The 17,332-nt window shown below is 40.5% G+C and overlaps 1 protein-coding gene across 2 annotated transcripts in view; it reads right to left on the bottom strand.

Annotated features, from left to right (window-relative positions):
- negr1 (neuronal growth regulator 1) overlaps positions 1-17,332 on the bottom strand; it is a 179,023-nt gene that overhangs the window by 75,641 nt on the left and 86,050 nt on the right. For both annotated transcript variants that reach the window (XM_033621702.2, XM_033621701.2), the window contains exon 3: positions 16,814-16,939. In XM_033621702.2, the coding sequence (XP_033477593.1) occupies positions 16,814-16,939 (126 nt within the window). The remainder of the gene's footprint in view (positions 1-16,813; positions 16,940-17,332) is intronic.

Genomic DNA, 17,332 nt, shown 5'->3' with positions numbered 1-17,332 from the left:
AAGCGGCTTCAGTGCGAGTCATTGCCAATGCCGTATCCCTGCAGAGACCCAGGCCCTCAGTAATATACCTAGAATTTAAGCTATGACAGATGCAGAGGGACTGGATATTATCTGTTTCACTGAATAAGTAGGTCTCCTGCTATGCTAGGCTACAGCCAAAGCCGGCACCTCAACAACCCATTCTCCTACAAACTCTGTGTTTATCTGCTTAGAAAATAATGAATATAATGTAATCTCTGTCATATGTGGGAAGTAACATGCTTGAAATAAAATAAAAGGGTCTCCATATTTTGACCTACTGTATTTAAAAAGCCTTCAGAATGGCACAGAGTGAGGCACAGCATCGGTTTGCTCTCCACATGGTGCTATTCATTTCATTGAGATTAAAACTGGCCGTATATTTACATCTCTACAGTTGACATCTGTACCAACACCATAAGTATCAACATACTTCAATATTATGAGGCATATGGGATTTAAATTCAGATTACATCTGGGTTAGGCAAATAATTTGGGGGGAATATCAAACATTATTTAGTTGTGACTGATGCCAGGCTTACAACACCTACTGATTCCCTCAAATATTTAACTGTATTTAGCTCATTCTCCTGGCCGTGTGTGTCTGCACCATGTGCCACTGACTGTGTGTTTCATTATGCACCATTGATTTAAAGAAAGACAGCAGGTTGTGTACATGTGCAGTAGCTGGCGTGTGTGTCAGAGGGACATCCGCATGACAAAGTATAAAATCAGATCTTTTTAATGAAGGTAAACATATTGCAAACACAGCTTTTATGGATTTCTGTGAGCCATTAGTGGTTCCACTGTGTCTGGCTTGTTTACTACATACAGTGATCAATGCTACAAATCACAGACCCGACACAGCAGGGTTAAGTCTGTTGCTTTGGTCTTTTATTGTGACGAACTTTGTGATGCCTGCTCAAAACAGGTGCCACGTAAATGCACTTCATTTGCTCAGTTATGGATCATAAAAGAAGTACAGACTTTCCCAGGACTTTATGTCTCAGTGCCCTGTGTATACCCCCCATACACGCACCAAGCAGTTAACATGGTTGACCTATACACCGCCCTCAATGCACGGCTCCAATGTACTTGACTGTAATGGGGAATTATGATACGCAGGATGTGGAAATCCACTGTGGCCACTTGTGTCTTTTACTAGGGCAATGAAATCTAAAGCAGTGACCCATGAGGCCAAGTATGCCTGATGCTTCCATTGCCATTTACCAACTGGCTGAATCAAATGCAGCGGTTTCCACAGGAAAACACAGGAACGTTTTGTCCTGGGAAACACAGTGAATCACTTCTTTGCCCTATTTGGGGAAATTTGCTTGCATAAGGCACATTAGAACAATCAAAAATTCAACTTTTTATGAAATATATGTTCTATAAGATGGTGGTGTGTCATGGTAGAGCCACAGGATGAGAACAAAGACCGTCTTTTTCCCTTCTGTCTAACAGTGTTGATCAGCCCCTTGCTCTACACATATTTTCATGGGCAACAGGAGCTTGGGTCCCATTGACTACAATTTTGTAAGGCACCAGTATTGTTTTTAAGCCTCTACTTTTGCACTCAGTTTGACCTGAAATCGAGGAGGTGATTCCACCTGCTAAGGAGAAACTAAAGTGCAATATTTCTGGCTTTAGTTGAGAGAAGTGCACACAAAACCTTTGCAAAGTCACAATCTCCTCTCAGGTCGAGAACAGTTTATCAGATTTTGAGGTGAGCACTTCACTTTGATGTAAACATTTCATACAGTACACATTTAAGTAAACAGTAGAGTAAACTTTCAATGCAGTTCAGACAGAGTTTGTACTGGAAAGTAACGTCGCCCACACCATTTCCTTTACAGTTCATTGAACATCTCCAGCCATCAGACAGCATTTCTAGCATAAGGGAGCACAGGTACTAGGGGTGTAGCAATACATGTTCATGTATGAACTGTTTGGTACAAGGCTTTCGGTTTTGTACACATTCCAAACCAAACAATAGGTTAAACTATCCTGTTACATTTGGAAAATCAAACATACAGCTTAAATTGTGTTTAATATAATGTTGTCAGTGCTCAACAAGGCAGCCCACACGGCGCAACAGGCAACATGCTATCTAACCATTCTACTCCAGTGAGACACACTGGGATGCACACTAAGCTAGCTCATTGCAATGTGGTTAGTAACACCATTACCACACCAGAAATAGAAGATCCTCCGATAACCTACAGGTCTGGTGTTGGAAGCCACTTTGGTTTTGCTGTGAACTATGAGGACGATCTGGGGAAGTGGTGTGAAACAACAACAGTGTGTCACATCTGCTACACAACAGTAAGTTACATCATTGGGAATACTTCAAACATGTCAACTAATTTACGCCGGCATCACCCCAGTGTGTGGAACTAGACGGAAACAAGGAGCAACACAAATGCTACATGCTAACTTGATCCCCGTAGCATTTAAGCAGCCATTCCTTACTGATTCAGACAAGGGCTAAAGAAATAACCGCAGTGATTAGTACATTTATAGCCTTGGATGTGAGATCCTACTCTGTTGAGGAAACACAGGCTTCACGAATATGCTTAATGTATTAGAACCCTGTTACGATATTCCTTCACGAGCCCGTTTCAGACAGATCGTAATTCCTGCTTTGAAGTTTTTACATTTTTAGTTCAATCTCCTGACATTGCTTCTGAAGTTTGAGCTTTTATTTCATATCGCAGAAACCCAAACTGGAAATGTAATTCTTGCCAGCAGAATAAAACTTCACTCTAGTGGACATACAGTATCTATTTCACCTAATACTGTCTGATTCAATTTGGTCTGAAGTTGTTTTCTTGGAGGCAGTCAGACTGATGCCGCCCCACCTGATTTCCAGTTGTATGGCACCAGAGAGCAGACATCTTCTTTTCCTCTTGTGGCCTTTAAGCCTTTTAGTCCAATGAGTCATGCCATTTCAATGAAGTCTGAGACCTGATCACTGAAAGTATTAATTTAATTTCCTTTTAAAACATATTTTTAATTTAGTGACAACAGGACATAAAATATGTATCCTGCTAATGTTGCAAATTGGCAAAAGAAAAAAAGCCCATTAGAATTCCAACTAAGGTTCATGAATCAATAGAGGAAAATGAAAGTGAGTTCTCAAACACTGCTAACAAGTGTAGCTTTCATGATAAGAGAGTGGGTGCAAAATGGGTGGCCTATGCTTGGTTGACCATATGATATAAAACAGCATCTCTGGCTGAATTTTTGGTGCCTCCAGCTAACTGGCTTGAAAATGAGAGCCCAGCGTTTGATTCGATATAAATACAACTGACAAAGGGAGTTCTGTATCACTGAACACTGAGGATGCAGAACAGATAAAAGATACACTGAAGACTTGGGCGATGAAAATGAATGGGGATCATTCACAGCAGGGCTGATGCATAATGTCAGTCTATATCCAGTTCAAACAGCAGGACAATTTAACTGTCTGTATCTTAATTATGGTAATTAAAAACAGGGATTCAGACCATACAAATGCTAAGATACACCGTGCTTTTTTTAACATGGAAAAATACCCTTTTCGTGTCAGACATTTTCAATTGACATAGCAGGTGAAGCACAGGCGTAATTAATGAAATTAATCAACCAACTAATGACGGCTCAGTTCTTACGAGGTAAGCCATGCCAGTAAGCCTGCACACATACAGTGCCACTGGCATTTCTAAATAGACTGCAGCCATTATTAATGTTATCAGTCCCGCCTGTGTTTTTCCTGCTCGTCAAAATGTCTGCTTGCACAATTCATACGCTCTAAATGCAAGGCTCAATGTAACTGGCACAACCATGAGGAACAGGTGTGAGTAATAATGACTCCCACATTTAACAGTACCCTTTAGTGATATCCACAGGTGGCATGTAGGCTCCCAATTAGGCTGATGGAGCTAAGTATTACAGCTCGCAAGTGCTCGTGAAGAAAATTGTGGAGCATTGTGCTGATGATTCAGCCTGAAAATACCTTCTAATGACATCTTTGAGATAGTCAAACATTAGTCAAACCTCCAAGATGAGTTAAACTAAATGAAGTATGGTGGGAGATAAAACATCATCACCATGATCGTATCAGCTTCGCCAAGCACACAAAATGCCACCAAGTATGATTACTGTGCTCTTACATCCCAAACCCCTTTTCTTACTATTCATCTAACAATGTTTTTGATGCACTCTGCTTTTCTGGAGTTTTCCTTTATCTGAATGTTGCCTCGAACAAAGGGGGGAAAAGCTTCAAGTTCGCTGTTAACCACTAAATTAATACATCTGTATTGCCTGTAACATGCCTTCATCTATTTAATGAAAAAGCCCTCCAGAAGTGATAATAATATTAACTACAGTACACAGCTGAAATCACAGTATGAATTTCTCCACTAATGACAATTCATACAACTTACATGTAGTCCTACAGGTGAGTGCAGTGAGGTTGAAGAGGTAGATGAATAACCATTACCACCATTATTACTCGTCTTCCCCCTGAACAATTTTCAGTATGATTGGAAAGATAATACTGAGATATTACTCCCTGTCTCTGAACCTTAGCTGCCAAATTAATTTTCGCACCAAAAGACAAATTCTGTTGCTAAGATGTAATAAAGACATCCGAATGATGGTCCCCATCGCAATATATGACGGAATACATTTTAGGGGATAAGAAAAAAGGTTTTTGACAAAACCCAGAATGGTGGCTAATTACACTGACAATACTACAGTGTTTAGGCTTTGGTAACTCAAGGGCAAAGTGAAAAGATTTATAGACTAAATGTGAGTTTAAATGTGGACCAATGTGGTGCTAGAGAAATGTTGCATTGACCTTCAAAATATGTGTTCATGAATGTGTATTTTGCTGACTGAATTGTTATAATTGTCAGTGGTACAATGTTCGATCAAAACCAATCACAGATGCTTATTGTGAGGAAAAAAAACACTACAGTACTGGTATTTGAATACTGTCCTGCAATTTCAAAATGCCGATAATAAGACATTTTTATGATTATGCACTATTCTGATAATTAAAATCATAGGCGATAAATAGCACTAATAATACGAAGCCAGACTGCTGTCATTGACTTAACAAGGGCAGCGTCTACATACCCGACACAGTGGGTGGCGGTACATGTATGTTTAAACCTGGTTTGGAAGCTGCACAATAAACACAGCGAAGAAGAACAACAACTGCAGCATGTTGAGTAGAAGGCAAAACATATTGCAGTGTGGACGTCTTTCACAGTTCTAGAGGAAGACAACAGGATTGCGCCAAGGGTCTGATCTCCGACCACTCGACATGCTGAAGGACCGACCTCCAGAGTTTTAGCACAAACTAATTAGCAACAGCGGCTACATCCAACACCAAGCTTTTAAAAGGCTCAGCTGTTGATAAACATATTAATGACCATTACATTAGCTACAGTTAGCGATTATTTGTATAGTTAACCTCTCTGGCTGCGTGTGTGAGAGACACAGACGCTAGTGTCTGAATTCAGTGTTTATGTGTGAGGTGAATTGATAGCGCATTGCTAATAAAAATAAACATAAACTCACAAGTAAAATCTTTCAAAATTTACTAGGGAAGCGCAGATATGAATTTTTTCAACAGATACCGATAACCAGTAATTACCTGCTTCTCATGGCTGATAACCGATGCGATAACCAATAATTTCACATTATTGTATGTTAAAAAGAAGTGTATAACCTGTAGTTTATGTACAACTGAGAGTGAGAAAGGCTGAGATGTAGTGAAAAAATATGGCTGGTTAATATTCCATAGATCTGACCTAACCAAATCAAACAGCACTATTGCGAACACAACAAAAACAAACAACAGATCTGACTCTTCATACCTGCCAACATTAGGCATACCCTCAACGCCCCTGCCCCCATCTAACCCTGCACTACAGATGAACATTATAAATACAAGGATGTGAAAGTAATATGACTTTTAATCAGTATTAAATTTAGAGTTAACGGTAAGAGAGAGGAAAATGATGAATGATGATCTGGTGTGTCAGTAAAGTGTATAAACTACACTGCAGAGTGGAGTCTCTACTAACAGGGACAAACACTGACAGCTGACTCATATGAACGCATTGACTGGGCGTCGACAGGTCCACGTTACATCTGGTGTATGCTGTCTCACCATCCCACTATTGACTAGTCTACAACTACCAAGGAGAATTATTTGATTTATAACAGCAAATGAATATGCTGTAAAAATTGCTGTAAATATGCAGCAAAACAATAGGATATTATTTTGTGCCCATATCGTCCACATCTAAAAGTATTAACTGTGGCTTAATTATGACAACTAATGCAAGAAAAATATTGTTTTGCAAGCCTTTTACTGTAACATCTATCTCATGGATATGGTCAGATATGGTCTATTGTCTTCTGTTTGAACAAAAACACGAATACTGACAATTCTGAAACAAATGGACAAACTTCCAGTTGAAAAATCTAATTAGGCCGCAGTCTTTTCTTGATAAATGAAACCCAGTATATTTGGTTGCATCATCCCGTCCTGGCTGCAAATGGTATTCCTATTGATTACAGCAGGAAGGGGGCTCTGCAAAGGTCATAGGAGCCATTTAACAAGAAACGCATCCTTGATATATACTTTGAAGAACATTACATGTCGAGTGCCGAACCCTGACATTACAGGAAACAATAACAGACACAGTATTATGTACGCTGAGAAAATACAAAGAATAAAAGATGGAAGAAAATAACCTCCACTGTTGGTGTAAGTAACGTAAAACCACCAAGAGACCTAACATGAGTTGTCTGTGAGTGTATGCTGAGAGATATTTGAGAAACTGACAGAGGCCCTTCTCACCTGAGGGAGATGTCACTCCAAGCAAATTAAAGAAATCATAGCGAGGTTAATTTCACATTCAGCGCCAATGCTTGCTAAGTCCCGTTGCAGTAAGCAATTTCCCACATTGTGTAGGGGAGCTGTGAGTACACTTCCTTCAGGGCTGCAATAAGCAGATAGGGCAGGCATCGCTGAAGAATCCATTATAGCATAGAGCAGCATTTTCTACATCAATTTATCCTTTTAACTCCTGAAAATGGAGAACAACCCACGCTGCTACATTGTGTGCTGCTGCCTTCTGGCCCCAACTCAAGGTGTGGGCCAGAACACAGGATGTGCAGGGCCTGTCTGAAAAACAGGCTGTTACTCTGCCTTGATACATAACCCCTACCCTGCTCCCTCCGTGTCAATCTGAGGCCACCGAAATCCAGAGAGTGGAACTGGGCCGAAGGAGCCTTAAGTCATGTCTGATTGCATGTGCTGCCACCTCAGTGACCCGTAGAATTACCTCACAGTTACTTTCTGTGCTGACATATTTAGCCAAATGCACTGTATGCAGGGAAACACAATTTCAGGTGCTGGACCGAGCTGGGCTGAGAGATCTATGTGACTGTGTGATTAGAAAAATAGCTTAGGCAAGGCTGAAAGCAGCATCCGTCACATAGCAAAAAAAGCAGACTGAGTAAACAGCTACAGTATTGTGACTGAGGAGAGTATTATATCAACATGTTTTATTATTTCTGTGCATTAGAATTGATGCAGAATACTTGTGTTGATTAAATACTGTGTACCATATGTGCACATCACTGAGAAATTTAATTTAGTTTTCTTTTGTAAACTGTATGGTATATGCCCTAAATAAATGTCACGTCAGAGAGGAAGTTGTTGTAGACCAGTGCTTCCCAACATGTACAGCCACAGGGTTCAGATTTCTCCTTGGTCATTAGTTCAAGGTCCACACAGATTAATATATTCAGTGTCATACTTGCTTTTGGCCATGTTACCGAGCTAGTTGTCTGTGTCAAGTAGCTCTGTGTTGGTCACTCACTCTACAGCAGGAGACGACACCTCAAAATAAAAGCTCTGTACCGGAAATTCACTGTACTTCAAAATAAAGTTGTTGCTTTTTGCTTGACACATTCGCGAGTCACTTGCCGGCCACCCACTTTTGGACCCACCATTTGGGAACCACTGGTGTAGACTGTGGCTATAAGTCTACTACTGGCCAGCTATCTCTGCTGGAATTCTCCCACCCTTCGACTATCTTTGAATAGCATTTGTAAGGACACTGTCCCTACATCCTGGGCTTAGCGCTGCCCAAGATGATTGTGATTGGTTCAGAGAAATACAAACAACCCAGTGTTTTTTTTCCCTATAGCAGAATAATAATGGGTGACTCCAGACCTTTCTCTAGGTTTCACCACGCAAGACTAAGAAAGAAGTAGTTTATAACTACGAACTAAATACAATGGGTATTCAGGTCCATCCAGGGTCCAGTGAATTGGCCCTCCCCAAATCTGCTCCCCCCATATCAATGCATGCACATGCTCTTCCTGTCCTAGTTTAGATCATAAATCAAAAGGACTGGATACGGCATTGGAGGCAGGGCCTGGTTTATTCCTCAGTGGCACATGAAGCCAAATTGGTTCAAGTGCTGCATATGAAATGACTTGGCTACTTCCAGTTCAGTGCTCTGTTAACTTAAATGGGTATAAAAAGATTCAATTGTGTGACTAGACTCTCCAAATGTTATTGGACCGCATGGATCAAATCTGGATACTGATACAAGTCACTTTGCGGGGGTGGTGACACTCAAAGAAATGTATCCAATGATTTACAGATGTCTCTTTCACCATTTAAGTCAATGGGAAAATGTTTTTTAGAGCCCCTGGGCATCAAGTGATGGTGTAATTGAGTGAAATGAGTCAAACCATTTTCAAGAGAGGGGGTTTTCATGTTAGCATTATGAATCAGGCTACACTGCACTGATGCAACAATAAACACAATGTATATTTTTATTGATTCAATAAGAAAAGGTGAATAATTTGGTTCAAAATAAAACTTGGTTATCATCACTCATATGTACGATGAATATGACTATTGCTGGCCTCCACCCTAGCTGCTGGGCTCCACAAATCTTCCCTGTAGGCTCTGGTGGATGAATCCCTCAGAGGATTTGAGTTAAAAATATAAAATACATTTTACTTTACCATTATATTTGAACATAATGTAGTGTGTAACAACTGAACAAACAGTTGACTCCATACTACGGCTCAACTGTGCTTATTGTTTAATTAACTGTCTGGGCTGCCACAGTGCACGGTATTGAATCAATCTGCCGAGCTTGGCCAAAGCATGAATACTTAACACACTGCAATAAGTATGTGAATACAACAGAAAATAGAAATTGTATTTAACCAAATCTCATTTTGTATGTATTCAGAATAACTTACTTTTACAGGATGTGATGAATTGCAACAAGAATGGAACAAAAACCAATAGAAAATATATCAGTCTATACACATTTACAAGGTTAGTATTAACTTATACATTTGAGAAAGCACTTTACTGCCCTTGATCCAAAAGCACTGTGTGGAAATTAGGCAGACTGCTGTACAGTGTTTATGTAAAATATGACCATGTAATATACAGAATTAATATATAAAAGATATGACAGGAACAATGCAGAGCAAAAAATATAACTAAAAGTCTCTCTACCATCAAAGTGGTCTTGCAGCCCCATAATGTAATGTTTTAAGTAACTTTTTAAAGACCCTGTAATTAGTAGACAACCCGCTCTACCTGCTGAGCCACAGTCACCCAGATTAGGCACTAATGAAAATATTCAGTTGTAGCTCCAAAGTCCTGCAATGTCTAAGGGTCTAACAATCAAAAAAAGGTTCATTTATTTTAATATAGAGGAGCCTGCTTCATCAGGAGGCTGGGTGTTATGTAGTGAAAATTAAAAACTAAAGTTGCTGCCTGGAAGGAAATCATCTGTGGCTGAGTTGCAATAACTCAGTATCACATTATAGTTACAAAAAAGGGGGTCTACTCTTCGTTACCAACACTCCAATAAAGCATGTGCCCATCGAGCACCTCTTTGGTTCGCAGTACTCAGCTCAACAGCTGAATGGGGAAGTAGACACCGCTCCTGCTGTTGATACCTGAAATTTAAAATGCCAGCGTCTATCTCTTTATCTTTCACCTCCCATCATGTTTAAAGCGTGCTCAAGTGTCAGTCCTTGAACTGCGCATCAGTTCATTGCAAACTATGAGGAAAGGAACCCGGTGCTGAATGAGAGATCCCTGGTGAACAGACCGCCTGAAACTTACTTTGCATCTCTTAAAGAGCTGCCAAATTCCAGTGCGACATAGCAGGCACAACCCAAGGTATATAGCGGTGATATAAAGTCAAATTTGAATAATTCATTGCAGCGTTCACACTGAAACGGAGTGTGCTACTGTACAGAGGCACTTGCTGTTGCCACTTAGCTCAGGACCAAGCCAGTTCTGTTGGATTCAGCTTTGAGTAGGCTACAGTAACACATACTGTAGTGAGTTGTCAGTATGGAGGATGCTGCTGTCTGTGTCTGTCCTGAGGGGATGTTTTGGGGAAGATGTGCACTTAAATGAAAAGGCAAGGGAAAAAAAACACACATTATGTAGTTGATATATGTACAGTAGCTGCTTGGAAAGAGAGAGGGAAAAATGTGTCCCAGCTGAGTCCTATCACAGGAAACAATCAAATATGAATTCTAGTATTCTAGTCAGCCTTTTCAAAGGTCACACTTCTATCCCACGGATTCAAATCTCAATTGAAAAAGCTTATCAAAGCAATTTTGCCCAGCCATCCACCCAACCAGACCGGACTGAAACAGACTATGTTAAAGGCTATTTCACTCCCTCCCTCACTATGACCTATGAAATAGTGGTGAGGAACCACAGCACAGTACTCCATACGTAAGCAATACCCTGAAAAGCTGACATGTCACCCAAGCTATTGTAAATTTAGTAGTATAGTAATGTCAAGAGCTAAATTAATAATGACAGACTGGCTTCTGGGAGTATTAGCAATGTGCTTTTTCGAATGGTATTTCTCCTTTAAATCCAGCTTTTATTTAACCATACAAGCTGTTTGAAAACATCAAAATCCTAAGGGAAAAGCTTTAGGGTCCGACGTGATCTCATTGATTCACACTAACTTGGCAGCGTCTCATTAATTATTTCCAACTGGTGACCGAGCTGTGGCACTGGAACAGTTGGGGGTAGACTCTTTGCTCAAGGGCACATCAACAGCGGTTAATAAGGGTAGTGAGAGCATGAGACATTTATTTGCACTTCCAAATTTCACCAGCTGATAACGGGACTTGGGCAGGCTTTCCAGTCATGAGCAACCTTATCATGCAGCAATCACCCCAAACTCCTGAGGACGTCACTGTCAAGCACAATTTTTCCACGGGTAATTAAACCATTACACAAAACAGCAACGATTCTTTAAGCACATTAAGCTCCAGACATATGCTGGCACCAGTTCCTCTTCTAGTCGCATGTCAGCAAAGATGATCTGTGTGTTACAAGTACTTGCTTCAGTTTGCATCTGTCTAATTGAAGACTATGCATTGACTTTATATGCACACATACTGAGCCAAATTATCGTCTCAATAAACAGTTTATGGCCACACTTCACTGGATGCACAAAGTTTATTATTAGCTGGCAGTTTGCTGGTTGGCAGGAAGGGGAAAGAAGGAAAAAATGCAAACACAAAACAGTCGGAGTGGGAATAGGAACTTGACAGTCAGTCAGGGCAATTTATCATCCTGTCAAACTTCACTGACTGCTGCAGCAGAACTATCTACAGTGCAGAAAATCCCCACCCCCACCCCAAAATGGCTGAGTGTTGAGGAGAGTAAGGCCGGCAAATAAAACCTGCCATGTAGACATGTTTGTCATTTTACAGCCATTTTACCTGCTTGGCCTCACGAGTAAACGATGAAAGGGATTGCTTCTGCCAAACAGGCTTAAAAACAGACAAAAACTGGTGCTGGGTGTTTAACAATATAGTCTAATTAAGGTATAATTAGGTATAATTGGTGTTAGTACTATCATAATACAAAACTCATAGTTTAATACCCTCACAGTACAACAAGTTTTACTGAAAATAAACTATTTTGTTAAAAACTTGGTTGAAAAACAAAAGGTTTTCTAATAGATTGTGTTACCCTGGTTGGCCACAGACACCAATTTCCAAAGCCAATGTGGTGAATGATGACTGTTTTAGCATTAGCACTGTTTTACCCTGGAGACGGTTGTTCGTTTCCTATGTGAAATCAAAAGTTAATTGAGTTATTTTAATAACAACGTAGGGTGCAGGTGTGTGTAGCAGGGGTGGGTGATATGACCCTAAAATAATATCACAGTATTTCAGTGTATTTCTGCAATAACTATATTCTGTTATGATACCATAACTATCGCACATTCACAGAAATGTAGCTTTCTGTCGAGACGCAAGCAGGTGGGTTTACAAAATCACTTGACGACACCGACTCCCATGTGCGCACGGCGAGAGAGGAGAGGAGAGGGAGAGATGCTGTGCTGCTGCCAGAGGAGCCGCTGAATGAGTTCCCTCTGAGCGCTGAGTCGCTGAAAGAGTCTGAGAAGTCCGGGGCTGTTCATAAAACATTCAGGACGCCACAGTTTATTGAAGCTTCTCCTCTTTTTGGAACCACCGCAGAGTCAGTAATAATTTTGCTTTCAGCCATGCTTGTTGTTGCTGTGGTAACAGTGTGATGTCAACTTGTCAACAAGTTGAAATATCGCGAGTATCACAATATGAATTTTTCATATTATTAAAAATTATTATACCATTATTATTGTGAATAAGATGATAAAGCACACCCCTAACGTGAAGCATACTATGCTAGTGATGTATGGCACATGACATTCCTTAACATTAGTAACAAATGTACTTACTTTAGGCCAAACCATCATGTTTTTTCCAAACCTACCTATGTACTTTTGTTACCTAAACCTAAGGAAGTAACAACAAAGTATTTTTTTACATATACATTAAGTTTACTTTGAATAGGGACCACATGTAATTAACAAGCAGAAACTATACATTTCCTGTGAAAACTAAAGTTTATTTTGAAAAGACACAATTTATGTAAACACCGTCCCTGAGTGTCCAAAACTGACTCTGGAGGGGTACCTAGAGTGTCAGAGTGAGATGTGTAGATCCACTGACCAGGCTTTGGTATTTGATGAGGTGGGAGTGAGAATGTGTTGGTTCAGGCGGTGGCTGCAGGTCTGCTTTTATCTGGGTCATTCATAACTGAGATAAATATTACCATATGCTGTGGCTGCACATTCAGGTTGCCTGGGCACTGGTCGAAGCAGACTGTTCTGCATATCCAACAGATTTAATGGAATTCCATCGATAGGTAATTAGCCTATTACAACCTTTCAGTTGTACCACGTCCTTTGGACAAATCGCCCTCACTACAATAACCGACTCAAAGATCCCATGGCAAATGGCTTCCTTTCTGATGTGCTGGGAGACAGTCTGTGATTACATTTAGTCCCGGGCCCTTTCATTTGACCAGCATATCATTTCTTCCCTGGCATACTTCAAAGTGTGGACACTTCAAAGTAGAATGAGTGACTGCCACTCGGACTCTGAGGATGGCTCTTTTGATCATCTTCTGAAAACTCCCCTAACGCAATCAGGGCAAGCACACCAGAGAGGAGGATTTGACAGCCATAAGATAAATGCAGTCATCCTCACAGCTATCAGATAAGCACAGCATGCTCTAATCCATTAATATGAAAATGAGGGAGGACTAGAAGTGGCTGGGTGGGGGCTTTGCAGCAACAGTTAAATGCTTTGGAATGAGTTTTCAAAGGGAGGATTCAGTATTCAAAGCACTTAATGGTGTATGTGTGCTCTGACTAGGAGCCAACTAAATAAATTATAATGATTATAAACAAAAAAATCTTTGTTAATGCACCTTAAATGGTAGTTTACAAACTGAAGAAGCAAATTGGAGGTCCCCCTGCAGTGATGAGAGCTGCAATTTTTAGACTAGAAATCCTAAATACACATCGGCGTGTTTGATTGTGTGGTAACACATTAATTAATGCCTTAAGTGAGTAAAAAAAGTCCACAGCTTGGTGCGTCTTTTGTTGTGCAAGTGTTTGAAGAGTGTCATTTTAAAATGTAAGTGTACAAGGATGGAGGTGAGACGCAGGAATAATTTGTTTAATATTTTAATACTAACACTTACACAGCAAGGTGGATACATTTTCCAGGATAGATATTTTGTATTTTAAAAGGGTATATCATTTTCTTCTGGTGATTTCATTTCTTAAAGTAAACCCATATGGAGGTCCTGCAGTTAAGGTCACTAACAGCCTCTAACAGCTGCCATACTGAGAGGCAGAAACTAAGCTATTCAGTCTCCTCATATATACAGTATTATTACAGACTGCTGAGGTGGCTAGTTTCATGGGAAATGGCCTTCTGAAAGAACATTTTCCATTATGCCGGACACATGTAAAAACCTGAAGGTGAAATACCAAACCCAGAGTTAAAGGAACAGTTCAACATTTTTGAAAATATGCTTACTATTATCAAACTATTATATAGACCCTTTTACTGTTAGTAAACAGTCTGATGTTCTTTAGGTGGGCGGGGCTTAGCTGGAGGCAAAACAATTCTCCACAGACATTAGCTAGTGCTAGCTAGCAAGTTGTGTTGGCTTGTTTTAGACAGTGGAGGAAGATGATGCGAATGGTGCATTCAGAAATACTCATACCAAATGCAGGAGCGCACTCTGAAACAAACTGAACTGTTTGTAAATTTGGAATGCTGTCTGAATGTACCGTTCAGTTATCCAGAGCACTCTTGGAGTGGCAGAGTGCACTACTGGCAATGAATGTGTGATTAACCTAACCATTCGTTAATTAATGTAGAAATATAATGCTCCGTTTCTTCGACCAACAGGGCTCTCATTTTAGTGTAGAGCGTCAGTCTGAATTTACCAACACACCATATCAGGTCACTGACTCTGAGGGACCGCAAGTGTTGCTTGAAAAAGTAAACACTGACCAACAGGATCAAACTGACCCGTATGCTCTCACTCAGTGGATCAATGATTTGACAGGACTGCGGTAGTGTTTAGGGTTTGTTATGCTATCGAAGCTAACGTTAGCTAATGCGCTAAAAAGTTAGCATTACAGAGAAATCCAATATTCCTTTTAATACCTCCCCAATTTCTGATGAGGTGGACATGATAACCCTTAATACACGTAACGTTATTCATCTCTTGACAGTTAATACTTTCCCCCTAACCTGATATGAAGTATGCGCTGCACAGAGAATTTTTGATGATCGCCTCAGTCCAGTCCTTTCGTCTTATCGCATTTAACTACAGTTGTCTTTGTTGTTGTTGACGGGCAGTGGTGGCTGGTATGCGATAAAATTTAAGTTTTGAGTCATGACTCCTTCCATTCTGGCTCCCAATAACACAACAAGACGACATTTCAAAACTGCTGTGTAGCTACAGCCCTGTGGTGGAGTTGTGTTTTACCTCCAGCTAACAAACTGACATCATTGTGACATCATTATTACATAGAGTCAGAAAATAAACAATTAAAAAATGGCTGACATTTATAAAAGGTTTTCACTACTTAGGAGGAAGTAGGCCTTGACTCCAGCTGTCTTGGGGCATAACTGATATAACTCAGTGTAGACATCCTGCACAACCTCCTGAATGTTCCCACCAAGTTCTGCTCATAACCCATAAAGAGGGAGCAGAAGGCGGGACTTTGAGCGTGCAGTTATTGAAATGCTGCATACATTGTTATCATGAAACAAGTGTGTGAATGGTCTCACTCCTTCTTCATGGTGAATTAAACCAGCTGAAGTGAATTTGCTCAGCTTTGTGAAGACTGAAACCCTCTCACTTCTGCTTGTGGCTTTGATTGTGGAAATTGAGCTGCTTCCTTCTGCTGGTCAATGGGCTTCAAGCCAGCATTGCCGCTTGTGGCTATGTTTATGTGATTGTTTTTAAATGATGAGTTTTTCAAAAGACTGTCTTTAAGACACTGCAGATGGATTTGTTAGATAACATGTGGTGCAATGATTCAGGAAACACAGGCTGCTCCTGAAATGGCTTACTGAAGATCATAAGTTTACTGTACACAATTTGGTTTGTGTCATCTTTATGCTAGTACTACTATGTCAAAAAAATGTTTGGGCAGTGCGAATTTCTTAAATGGTGAGCCTGGTGAAGAAAGTGGTTGCATTAACTTGACATGCCTCAATATGTGGGATGGACCAGTGGTTGAATCTGAAGTGGATAAAGTATGTCTGATGGTCTGATGGTCTGGAGATGTCGACACATCAGCCACTTGCTTTAAATTGTAAAGCTGGATCTATCATGCTATTTTTAGGCATGTAAACAAGTAATTCTCTTATCTTACTATTGTTTCTCTCCATCCTTTAGAGCTGAAGGGAGTCTGTTTGTCATTGGGTGGACACTATTCCTGAAGTGTTTCACAGAAAAACAATGAATTAGCCATGGCCTCCACCCGTACGACACAAGGCTGAATGGCAACATTATTGCAGGAGCTCAATATGTAGTCAGGTCTCTTTGTCTCCATGAAACTGTATGGTTGCTTGAATATACTATTACATCTATCCATTACCCCTCCCTCCCTCTGTCATGAATCCATTCAACCTTCTCCATTTCTCGCTCCGTCCCTCCCCCCTTCCATCTCTTTATCCGCAACATAACTACCAGTCCTCTCTCGTCCTCAGTCTATCACCTATTGATCCTGTCCATGCTTCCTCATTTCCTCTCTCGATTCATCCATCCATTCGTCCGTCCATCCATTTATCCACCTAGCCATTCATTAGCATAGGTATGTGAGAGGTGAAGTGAACTCACCTAATGGGGTTATGTGTCTCCAGGAAATGCTTGGCTCAGGTTTCCCGCTGGCTGTACAGATGAGCGACACATTGCTGCCTTCGTTTACTGTGATGTCAGAGGAAATGTCATATATCTTGGGAGGAACTAGAAAAAAAAAGAAATACAGACACAAGATTAGCATTTCAAATTTTCAACCTGTGCCTCATCTACCAACATCATCCATATGTAATTATACATTAGAGAGGAAAGGAAGGTATGGCAGTTGTCTTAACAGTGAGAGTTGGCCTGTGTTTCAGTTTTGAGTGAGGATAAGCAGTACATGCTATACTTAAATAACCCCTCACTTTGCTATAATCTCACTATAGGTACCTTCTATTCAGATTCCATGATTCACTTTGACATTGCCAATTCGTTAAATGTTCTCTGCAGGGGAAGGCATTTGATTTTCCCCTTGCCAAACACAAAATAATAGGCATTTCTAGGGACTAAGGCCCTGTCTGCACATGACTAGAACTTCATGTCCCCCCCCCTCCCCAT

This window comes from Epinephelus lanceolatus, chromosome 6, assembly GCF_041903045.1.
Source record: "Epinephelus lanceolatus isolate andai-2023 chromosome 6, ASM4190304v1, whole genome shotgun sequence".
NCBI classification, from domain to species: domain Eukaryota; kingdom Metazoa; phylum Chordata; class Actinopteri; order Perciformes; family Serranidae; genus Epinephelus; species Epinephelus lanceolatus.
The sequence above is the reverse complement of the archived record's forward strand: the minus strand, read 5'-3'. Positions and strand labels throughout refer to the sequence as shown.